General features: G+C 40.4%; 1 protein-coding gene across 1 annotated transcript in view; it reads right to left on the bottom strand.

Moving 5' to 3' along the window:
• Positions 1-6,016: 6,016 nt before the first annotated feature.
• The window catches only part of LOC133747842 (zinc finger protein 850-like), a 71,735-nt gene continuing 65,912 nt past the window's right edge, over positions 6,017-11,839 (bottom strand). The window contains 1 exon segment of the mRNA XM_062176256.1: positions 6,017-10,758. Coding sequence (XP_062032240.1) covers positions 9,934-10,758 — 825 coding nt within the window. The 3' untranslated portion in view covers positions 6,017-9,933.

Raw genomic sequence — 11,839 nt, 5'->3', positions numbered from 1 at the left:
TGGCAAACCCCTCAATCATGCAGAGTGAGCGAGCGTGGCCCCGGGGCTTGTGCCCAGAACCCCCACAGCTGGAGTGCAGGTGCCTGCACATCTCTGGCTCTGCTCAGGTTTTGGGCAGCAGCAGGGCTGCTTGCTATCCTCAAGTCCGAATTGAGGGGGCAGCAGCTCTTCCACAGCAGCCGGGTCTGGCACTTTGGGAGCAGAGGGAGGCAACGTGGGATCCTGTTTTAAAGCCAAGTTTTCACGTGGACCCTGGGCAGTGAGGCCTGTGGACTTTCCCACGGTTAGGGCTGCCAGTCGAGTTGGTGGCTGGGGCAAACGGTGCTGTTTGCCCCTTTGCCCAGCAAGCTGGCATCCCCCTGGCTGGGATATGCTGTAGACGGCTGCTGGCTTTCAGAACCTCCGTGGTGTTTGCTCCTCCCGTCATTTCTTTACTGGAAATGTGGTCCTGCCTTTGTTCTGGTTTTCTGTGGCTGAGGGTACTGAGGCTCATCTCTGCTCAGCCATCTTGGTCACCACCTGCCCAGGAGCCTGCCTCCTTGTCAAGGAATACGGTCCCAGAATTGGTGATTTTTCCATTGACATCACCACTTCAGGACTCCAAGATCTTCATCCCCTGTTCCTCGGTGGTTTCCATCCATGGCCCCATATGTATGTGTCCATGCCCAGCCACCCTCGGATGCACTGGGATCCACAGAAGTGTGCCATAGGCCTGGGAATGGCAATGGTCCAGGAAGAAGCAGGCTAAGGGTAGAGACCCAGAGGTCTGGTGACTTGGGTTCTAGGTGGAACAAGAATGCTCTGGGACCTCATCCTAGCTCAGTCACCCCCAGACTTCAGGCCCACCCCACTTAAGTGCATGGGCCACTGGCCTGAGCTCATGTCACAATGAGCACTACAGTTGCTAAGTAACGGGGCCCCTAGTATTGGATGGCAACGGCCCTCCCAGCCACGTCATGACCTTTGTTTTCCTATAGCCAGATACGGCTTTGCACTTCTGGGGCCACAGGAAAAGGTTGCAGCTTCCCCAAGTCCGTGCAAGTCGGGCTGAAGGAAATCTAGAACTAGCACCTCATCAAAGCCTCGGTGGAGGGGCCCCTGTGACCGTCGCTGAAAGAGCCTGCCCTGTGCCTGTGCAGAGCACAACTTGCCCCCTCCCACACGGTGTGTGACCTCAAGGTGCAAGGATGGTCTGTCCCCCGGAGCCCATCTTCCTTCTGCCCTGCTCTCTGACATCCTGTAGAGCAGGGCCCTGTGCCCTGAAAGGGTCTTCAGCTTCTGGTGCACAGCTGGCCACCAGAGGAGCTAGCTGCCTGTGTGTGTGTGTGTGTGTGTACACGCATGCGCAAACACTGCATGGAGCTTATGCCTCAGGTTCTCCTGGAAGTTCACGTTCCTCCCTGGGACCTGGTGGTCCCTATGTATCAGTGTTTGGCTGCAACACTATGTCTTTTGTGTCTTCCTCAGGTTCTATGAAAATTATGCGAGCTGTGTGGTTGTTTGGAACCCTATGGTATAGGAAGCCTTCATCCCGAGACACCTTTCCAAACACTTCAAGAACCTAGAGAAACTTGGCTTGCAGACTCCCCTGCAAGTTAGGTCAGAGGAAGTGCTGTGGTTTCCGCTGGTTCTGTGGACTACTGGTTCCTCCCGAGTCCTGGTGCTGTTTGCTCCTTGGAAAGCCCTCTTTGCGCTCTCCTTCTTGCCCCCACTTCTCGGTTTTTCACTGGCCTGTGGCAAACGTCCTCTTCTAGGAATAGTTCTGCTTTTCCTTTCCCTTTGTGCTCCTTAAAACCACGTCGAAGGGTTACAGCAGGTCTAAGAATCCCTAATCAGTCTTCCGAGACGCTGTCCTCTCTACATGTGTTACGCTTCTTTTACACGGTGCCTTGTCCTGGGGTTTGCAAGCTTTCTCCTCCTGCTCTCAAGTCTGTTACATTCTAGGTGTCCAACATTTGCTGTGTCTTATCTAACACTATCTGTAGAGCCCTTTCCTTCAGATACTGGAAAGTAGGTGAAATACCTGTGGTTCTGACTTCTCTTTAATCACAAGTTTTCCATTCCCTGCCGTGTCCCTTTCTTGTTTACCTGGATGTTTTCATATTCGTGTTCAGAGAAAATCAAAGTTATCACAGGTGCTTTCAATTAGGCCCAGTTTTTCTGACAAAAACTCAATTATAAATGTTGGCAACCAGAGCTCTTGGAGATAATGGTTCTGTCACCAAGAGGAATCGGATGTCTTTCTGTCACACTAGACTTGTAGCAATATCCTAAGATATTTGCTTGTCACTGCTTCATAATTCATTACTTTTAGGTTTCAATGTTTCTCTATTTTAATGAAGTACAGAAATTGCTAGGACAAAAATCTAATAATATTTTTAGCAAATATACTTAAATATAAATTGAGTTTTATTCTATGCATTTATTTATTTTTGACAGGCAGAGTTAGACAGTGAGAGAGGGAGAGAAAGGTCTTCCTTCCATTGGTTCATCCCCTAGATGGCCACTACGGCCGGCGCTGTGCCAATCCGAAGCCAGGAGCCAGGCGCTTCCTCCTGGTCTCCCATGCAGGTGCAGGGCCCAAGCACTTGGGCCATCCTCCACTGCCCTCCCGGGCCACAGCAGAGAGCTGGACTGGAAGAGGAGCAACTGGGACTAGAACCTGGCGCCCATATGGGATGCCGGCACCACAGGTGGAGTTTAACCAAGTGAGCCACAGCGCTGGCCCCTATTCTATGCATTTAAAAACAATCCTAGAAGTGTTGTAGGCTTCACCAGAGTGTCAAAGGTTAATGGCACAAATAAATATCACAGTATTTGTGAACAGATTCCACAGCGAACAAGTTGTGCTTAGCCTCATACTTCTTTTTTGAGGTCTAGAAAAACATATGACCTGGCAAGTTAAAACTTAAATTTACTACTTACGGCATAAATGAGAATATGCTATGTGAGTGACACATATGCTATGGGTTTGAGGGATTGAGGGGCAAATAAGCTATAGTTGTGGGTTTTTTTTTTTTTTTTGACAGGCAGAGTGGACAGTGAGAGAGAGAGAGAAAGGTCTTCCTTTTGCCGTTGGTTCACCCTCCAATGGCCGCTGTGGCTGGCGCGCTGCAACCGGCACACCGCGCTGATCCGATGGCAGGAGCCAGGTGCTTCTCCTGGTCTCCCATGGGGTGCAGGGCCCAAGGACTTGGGCCATCCTCCACTGCCTTCCCGGGCCACAGCAGAGAGCTGGGCTGGAAGAGGGGCAACCGGGACAGAATCCGGTGCCCCAACCGGGACTAGAACCTGCTGTGCCGGCGCCGCAAGGCGGAGGATTAGGCTATTGAGCCGCGGCGCTGGCCATAAGCTATAGTTTAAGTGGTGTGTTCCTAGGCATGGTATTTGGAATGTCAGACAACATCTATGGTTTCCGTTTTTTGTGGGAATGAATGTAATGGCGAATGTAACAGTCTCGTAAAATCTGCTGCTCCAGGAGTGGGTCCTCAGGTAGTATCATGAGGAAGTCATTGCTTTGTAGGGTTCTCCTTCATCCACAGGCCAACTGACCTCGCCCACTTTCCTCCACGTATCCGTGGTTGTTCAGGATATACAGGCCGTTGAGCAGTTAAAATTTATCTATCCGCATTAGGGCAGAATGTCCTAGGATGATATAGGTTAATCTATTGGTTCCTGATTTACACCTGAACTTGTTCTCTTACTCTTTGAAGATTCTCCGATGACTGTCTATCAAGTGAGTGGTTTTACTTTTCCAATCCCAACCTCAGAGGGCCATTTCATTAATGTATGGGCTATGCTAATTTTTACATCTATTATATTGAATTTTTAAGTTTACATAAAACAAAAAGCATCATACTGTAGACTTATTTTAAATCCTTAATGTTTCTCCCAACCAAACGATTTTGTTACATGTTTTTGGTTTTGTTTAAAGATGTATTTATTTATTTGAAAATCAGAGTTACAGAGAGAAGAGAAGCAAAGAGAAAGAGAAAGATCTTCCATCTGCTGGTTCACTCCCCAAATGACCACAATGGCTGGAGCTGCATCGATTGGAAGCCAGGAGCTTCCGGGACTCCCATGTGGGTGCAGGGGCCGAAAGGACTTGGGCCATCTCGTGAGGCAAACGTGATAACCACTACTGTGGAAACCAACCAGACTTGGGCCATCTTGTAGTGCTTTCCCAGGCCATAGCAGAGAGCTGGTTAGGAAGTAGAGCAGCCAGGGCTTGAACTGGCATCCATATGGGATGCCAGCACTGCAGGCAGTGGCTTTACCCGCTGTATCACAGCACCAGCCCCTTTTGTTACATTCTTTAATAATTTGTAGCATTTCCTTGATCTAGGAATATGGCTCCAAGAAACAATGACAGGGCAGGTTAAGCTCCTGTCTGTAGCACTGGCATTCCATATGGGCACCAGTTCAAGTCCTGGCTGCTCTACTTCCAATCCAGCTCCATGCTAATGCACCTGGGAAAGCAGCGTAAGATGGCCCAAAATGCTTGGGTTCCTGCCACCCATCTGGGAGACCAGGAAGAAGCTCCTGGTTTCAGCCTGGCCCAGCCCTGGCCATTTGGGCAGTGAACCAGCAAAAGGGAGATTTTCTGTCTCGCCCTCTATTTAACTCTGCCTTTCAAATAAATCTTTTTTAAAAAAAATTCATGGCACAACTAGAATGAGTGTTCCAGGAGAAAAATTTTATTACTTTTCTTTGTTATTAGGCAGTCTTGTTATCTAAACCTTTTTAGATGGGGATATTAGTTTCTTGAGACTTCTCCAGGTGCTTTAAACAAAGCAGGAGAAACAGGAAGCAGAAGCTGACAACAGGAGCAAACACAACCCAGCCCTTCCTGGAGCGATCCCTGCACAGAGCTCTTCAGGCCCGGGATGTGGGTGGGGAAGGGGACTTGGCTGGCAGTGTGATCACTTAACTTTCTAGGCCTCAAGGACCTCAGAGTGGGTGGCCCAGCTTGCCAACAAGCTTTCCATGTACCTGCGGGTGTTCAGGAGCAAACAAGAGCTAAGGAACCTCCTTGTGAAAGGTAATATCTTGGGAGACTCACGAAGTTCAGTGGCGCTAGGGTCCTAAGGGAAGGGCAGGATATAATTAGCTGTTGAATTCCCAGGGAAGGATCCTGTATTGTACAATGGCCATGGGCTCCGTATTGAAGTAAGGAGTTGTTAAAAACTTAGTAATACTCTGACCATATAGTGGTGTCCACTGCTGCTGTAAGAGACATACTATTGAAAGTGTGCTTTATTGGGACTACAATAATTATGGTGAACAGTTAAACTTCAAAGGCTAAAGATCATTTCTGAACATGCCATTCTGTAACCAACAATATGACATGGATTTTTGAAGAATGGACTTACACTTGTCTTCAACTATCATCAGCTGAAGCACGGGTGAGGGGCCACATGCTTACTGCGCCCGTGAGGCAGTCTTGAGAGCTCTCCCCATGCCTGGGGAGGGTTTCTCACTCACACTCGGACTGCTCAGCAGCTCTGGTCATGTTTGTGTGCAGTTTTTCCCCATCGATTTATCTAGGGTGCAGTGATTCTAAGTAATTACTTGTTTATTTCCAGTTCTGTAAATTTGTAGGGTTTTGTTTTTAAAATGGAATGAGTGTAGAAATGTATGAAACACCTTTTGTAGATTTTGTAGGTGTTCTCCACACTGTGCTTCATGCCGGATGGAAACACACAGATCAGTCACTTCCTGCCTGATCACCATATTTGTTTTCTCATGCTAATACTGAATTTTCTTATGGAGTTTTCTGCATTATTTATACATGTATCTGTAGTATTTTTTTTTTCTGACTATACGTGTTAGATTTTGATAATATTATGCTGTTTTATAGAAAGAATTTATAGTGATTTCCTTGGCCTAAAAGTATTCACCTGTTACTTTTTTTCCGAGTGTGTTAGTGAGAATAAGGGTATAGGGTTTTAGAAACTTTAATTTCTTTAGACTGCTTTTTCTCTTGTCTGTTCTTTATTTGGATAATTTATATTTATACTAAATAATCCTTCATTCCTAACTAATATATTTATGTAAAAAAAGGAAAAGATCTGAAACGCTGGAAGAGGTAAAGAAATTATTTTCTACATGTAATATATATAGTAGTCCAAAATCTTCCGTTAAAGATAACAAAAAACTAGACACTACAGTCAACTGGGCACAAAATATACCCAGAAGTAGATCACCCCAAATGCAAGCAATCAAACTATAATGAGGAAAAAACACTCTTTAAAGAAAGTAACAAATAGGTAATATACAGGAATTATCCAATGAGTAAATGTAAAATCTATAATAAAAAAGACAGCACAGAGGAGTAAAATATTCAAGTACATGCGAATATTTCCACTGTAGCCAGGCAAGCAAATTTCTATATAGAATGATGTTTACTCATTTCTAATTTTAGTCATTTCTGGTTTTAATTTTAAAGTAAAAAATATTCCAGCAGGAATTTACAATCACAAAGGCATCTGAAAAGTTAAGGTGGAACAGTAGATAAGCAAAAATAAGGGTAACAAAGGGGGTGAACCTAGACTTACCAGGTATCAAAACATCTTATAAAGCTGTGACATCAAAATAAATTTGATTATGGTACAAGAAGAAATTGGCAGATCAACAGGATAAAATAAGAAGCAAAAAATAAATCCAAATACCTACTGGAACTTAGCTTATTGTAAAGTTTACATTTAAGAGTGATAGGACAAAGATGGATTATTGAGTATATGGTACTGAGACAACTGGGTGACCATCTGATAACACTGTATCCCTGCCTAACTCAGTGTAAGACCTCCAAACTCTGGCTAAGCAAATACTTAAATTTTAAAACATAACCATAAGAGAAGCAAACACAGGGAATTTAAAAATATAGTGGGGTAGAAAAGATGATTCATAAACATAACACCAAAACCAGAAGCCAAACAAGTCCAAATTGCTAAGTTTACAAATTTCTAAATGGAAAAAAGTAACAAAGTCTTGGGAAGAAAAAGTTAACGTCTCATATTTGGAGGTCTTAAAAGGCAATTAGAAAAATACCACTCAACAGAAAATGGCATTAAAACACATTTCACAGAAAATTTAAATAGTATTTACAAATAAGAAAATGCATAGTAGGGAAAAATGCAAACTACATGTTATAAAAATGCAAATTAAAAGTATCGTAACACTTTCCACTTAACAGACCAGCAAAAATTAGAGTTTACAAAACCGTTTTAGCGTAAGTATAAGGGTAATTCAAAAAGTTTGTGGAAAAATGGAATTAAAGTTTATTTTGGTGCAAAAAAAATTTTTTTTTGAAATTCTTGCATAGTTTTTTTCATAATACACATTTTCCACGAACTTTCTGAAAACCCCTTATATAGAGAAATGGGTATTCTACTACATTGTAGGGAGGAATGTAAATTAGTAGAACTAAACAAAGGCAATTTGGCCTTACTAAAAATGCACATAGGCACTGACCCAGCAAACTCACGGCAGATACACCTTTGATACGTTATTTTCATACAGACACTAGGTAATATATACAAGGATAGTCGTCTCATTTTTATTTCAAAGGATAAAAAACAGGTACCTCAATAAGGGCACTGATTCCATTAACTGTGGTATATGACTCCAAGATAACACTATGCAGGCAGAATACAATGAGGAAGCTGTCTGTACATCCTTTATACACCTCACTTTCTATACTGAGACGCCCTCGTGGGAATCACATTTTTCAAGAATTTGTAGAATTTAATAATCAAAAATTACAATATCTGCCAACTGTGACTTTAAAAGGTTATAGAACATTTTAATTCCAACTCAGTTTTTGCTAGTATTCTCCACTTTTACATCTTAAATTTCTACCATTTTCAAGTGGATAACTGCTTCATGGATTTCAGCTTGTTGAAATTATTTCCTACTAGACACTATAGCTGTATTCCATAAGTTACCAAAAGTGCAAATTTCCCACTATTTTTAATTCACTTCCACTGTGATAATTTTCATCAACCAACGGTTATTCAGGTGTTATTTAAAAACATGGTAACTGTATTGCTTATCCTGAATCTTTTGGTTGGGAGTAAATTTCCTTGGCCAGCATCTCAATGGCACATCTTTTTTCCATCCTCTAATCTCAATCCTTTTGTGGAATTATAAGTGACTTACAAATAGCATAATATTTTAAGGAAAAAATTCCTTTCAACTATAATAACCAGTCCATACAGGTTTTTCTTAGTTACTAAGAAGGTTCTCTCCCTATTTAATTTCCTTTTAACTTGCCTATTTTATGTCCATTATCTGCCCTTACTTGCATTCTAATTTTACTTGATGAATTTTCCCTTCCATCTTGGGATGCTATCATTGTCCACTTTATTTTTTTGCAAAGGTCACTTAACCTTGTAGAAAGAACTGAAAAACTTTTTACAATTTTCTTTCCTCTCAAAATTTCCTTAAAAATGCAACCTCCTGTTCTTTAAGGTAATTGAAAATTTCTTCAGTTCCTTTGAAGGAGACAAGGACTTTGATTCAACTCTCTCTAGGTTCGTGAATCAGGAACATTTACATATTCTTATAAAATAAAGTTTAGATATTTCAAATGGAAATATTATGAAACAATATTTCACAATATTAAAAACTTACTGCCTGAAAATATTCCACCTTCCCATTTGCATTGTTGCATTTGTCTCATTTCTCCTATTTATTTTGCTCATACTAGACAAAACCTAATCTATATATCTGCTTGTTTGCAACAGCTTCTACATAAAGTCCACTGTTTAGTCATTTCATTAGTTTCTCTGTCATGCATTTAAATTCACTGAATAAGCAGATTTACGTAATATAGTTCCAGTGTTCTGGGTTTATTGCTTTTCTGCTTGAATATTTATTCAAATCATCTAGATATATCTTGGGTTATTAGAACACTCATCATCTTTCATATCTAAACAGCCTAACTGTACTCTTCACTTGGTCCAGAGTTGTATATAAGTAGTGTTCTTAACTACAAAGTTTCTTTAAAACTTCTTTCATTCATATCTAATTGTCTTGAGTTATTGTAAGAAAATGTACATTGCTTTTTGAAATCTATAGACTTACTACTTCTCATATCACCTTTATTCTTAAAGATTCATTTAATAAATCCGTAGTGTCTTCTCAAAGTGATTTTTGTGACTTCAACTTACATAAGTTTAAATGAGTATTGCCTCATACTTGCTACATTCTAATTTTTGCTCCAGAATAAATGATCATAGCTTTGATATTAGATAAGTTGGGATGGTAGATTTCCTTATATTATTCACAGGATTAAATCTTACATGAATGTTCCAAAAACACTAATAAAGAAATAATGATGATAGCTACCATTTACCAAATAGTTCCTATTTGCCATTAAGCTGAAAGTCAGTAACCTGACAGTTTAAAGTACTTGGCAATAAAATACAGGTGGCAAATGGTTAAGCTACAAAGATGTCGCAAAAGACTAATGTTATAGGTAAGTTTTCTACATTCAGAAAGTCAACATGGTTATTCTCTAGTTATTAGTATGACTGTTTCAGTGGTAACAGGATATTTAGTGTTTTTATCTCTTTCCTGTATAGATTCTGATAATGAATTATAAGTTATAAAGCAGAAGAAATTTATAGTCACTGGATTTTCTAAGTTTGCTGTCCTATACTAGCTAATTAAAATCAAGGGTTTCCTATATTAATCATAAATTCTATAATATTCATTATGGTGTAAGTGTAGGTCTTATACATACCTCACTTTCATAAGGCTTCTCACCAGCACAAATTCTTTATTTAAAAGGATAGCTGAGGGACAGATAAAAGTGTTTCCGTCATTTCTTAATTTGTAGAGTTCCTTTCCAATATGAATTTGGTAATGTTGAGTAGGGACTTTTAAATAAGTAAAGGACAATACTCGAATAGGAGCACATAGAATTCCTCACCTCAATATGTGTATTCGCTGATGCTTTTTCACTTGTGAAACAGAGGTAAAGGCCTTCCCACAATCCTTACATTTATAGGGTCTCTCACCAGTATGGATTCTCTGATGCTGAGTAAGGTGTGCCCTCTGTCTAAAAGCTTTCCTACATGCCTGGCATTCAAAGGGTTTCTCACCTGTGTGAATTCTCTGGTGCTGAATAAGAGTTGAACAATCAATAAAGGACTTCTTACATTCTTTACACTCATATGGTTTCTCACCAGTGTGAATTCTCTGATGTCTATTGACATAGGAAACACAGGCGAAAGCCTTCCCACATTCCTTGCACTCATAGGGCTTCTCACCAGTGTGGATTCTCTGATGCTGAGTAAGGTGTCCTCTCTGCCTAAAGGCCTTCCTACATTCCTGACATTCATAAGGCTTCTCATCAGTATGAGTTCTCTGGTGTTGAATATAGGTTGAATAACAGAGAAAAGCCTTTTCACAATCCTTACATTCATAGGGTTTCTCACCTTTGTGAATTCTCTGATGTTTGTTCAAGTTGGAAAGCCAAGTAAAGGCCTTCCCACACTCATTACATTCATAGGGCTTCTCACCAGTGTGAACTCTTTGATGTCTAGTTAAATTTGCACTCTGCCTAAAAGTCTTCCTACATTCCAGACATTCATAGGGTTTCTCATTACTATGAATTCTCTTGTGTTGAATCAATGTTGAGAAACAGATAAAAGCTTTCCCACATTCGTCACATTCATATGGTTTGTCACCAAGGTGAATTCCACTATGTTGAGCAAGGTAGCTATGACTTCCAAAGGCATCGCCACATAGCTGATAATCACTAGCATAATTTGATATGAGTTGATACTGAGTAAGCTGAAAGTCATAAGCAAAGTCTCTATTACATTCCTGAAACTCCTCATATTTCACTCCAGGAAGACTTTGCTCATGTTTCATATTATCTGCATAAAACATAAAGTTATTCCCACACCTTTCAGTAAGTTTGTCATTGTTATAAATTCTTACGTATTGAGTAAGGTTTTCACATAGTTTACATTCATAGAGTTTCTCTCCAGTTTGAAGTATTTGACTTAGACCAAAGGGCGCAGGCTGGGCAAATTCAGTTGATGTATCTTCTGTATCTTCAAATGGTTCTATCACATGCTCCAAGATTTCTTCTTTAATTTCTGGTTGTGTCTCAGGGAGTCCTTCATATTCCCAACCATTTCCAAAGCCAGATTCCTCAAGGCAAGAACTTTCCATTACTTTCCATTTTAATGGTGTCTTTTCAAAAATGTCATTGTTTAGAGATAACTCCTCAGTCTCATACCTAGAGGGCAATTCTAAAAAAACAAAAAACATTTTCCTCTTTTAGGAGAAATGAAACTTGTTAGAAACAGTCAAACAGAAGCATAGCTTAATTTTCAAATATTGGCATTCATGTTGGGAAAAACCATGGTTGGAATGATTACATTAATATCAGATGAGATAGACTTCAAGGTTCTATTATCAATGATGATAACCGTAAAAAGGCCAACTCACAAGGAAGATGTAGTAATCAGTGTAGGTATATAACAGAACCTCAAAATACATGATGCAAAAGTCAACAGAAATAAAGCAAGAAATAAAATTCTACAGTCACAGTTTACAACCATCTCTCAACTGGCAGAACAGCCAGCCTCTCCCCTAGAAACAGTAAACAGGGGATATAAATAGCACTGCCTATCACTCTGAGTTAAGGTGTACATATGCATTCAAAACAGATCACATACTGGGTCATCAAACCAAATATGTTAACAAGGATAGAAATTATACAGTTCTTTGATCAAGAGGGAACTAAATTTGAAATTATTAAAATATGTAGAAACCCCTAATATTTGAAAATAATCCATAAAGGAAATTAGAAGATATT

Source organism: Lepus europaeus, chromosome 19 (assembly GCF_033115175.1).
Source record: "Lepus europaeus isolate LE1 chromosome 19, mLepTim1.pri, whole genome shotgun sequence".
NCBI classification, from domain to species: Eukaryota; Metazoa; Chordata; class Mammalia; order Lagomorpha; family Leporidae; genus Lepus; species Lepus europaeus.
Note: the sequence above shows the minus strand (reverse complement) of the source record. Positions and strands in the feature narration are given on the sequence as shown.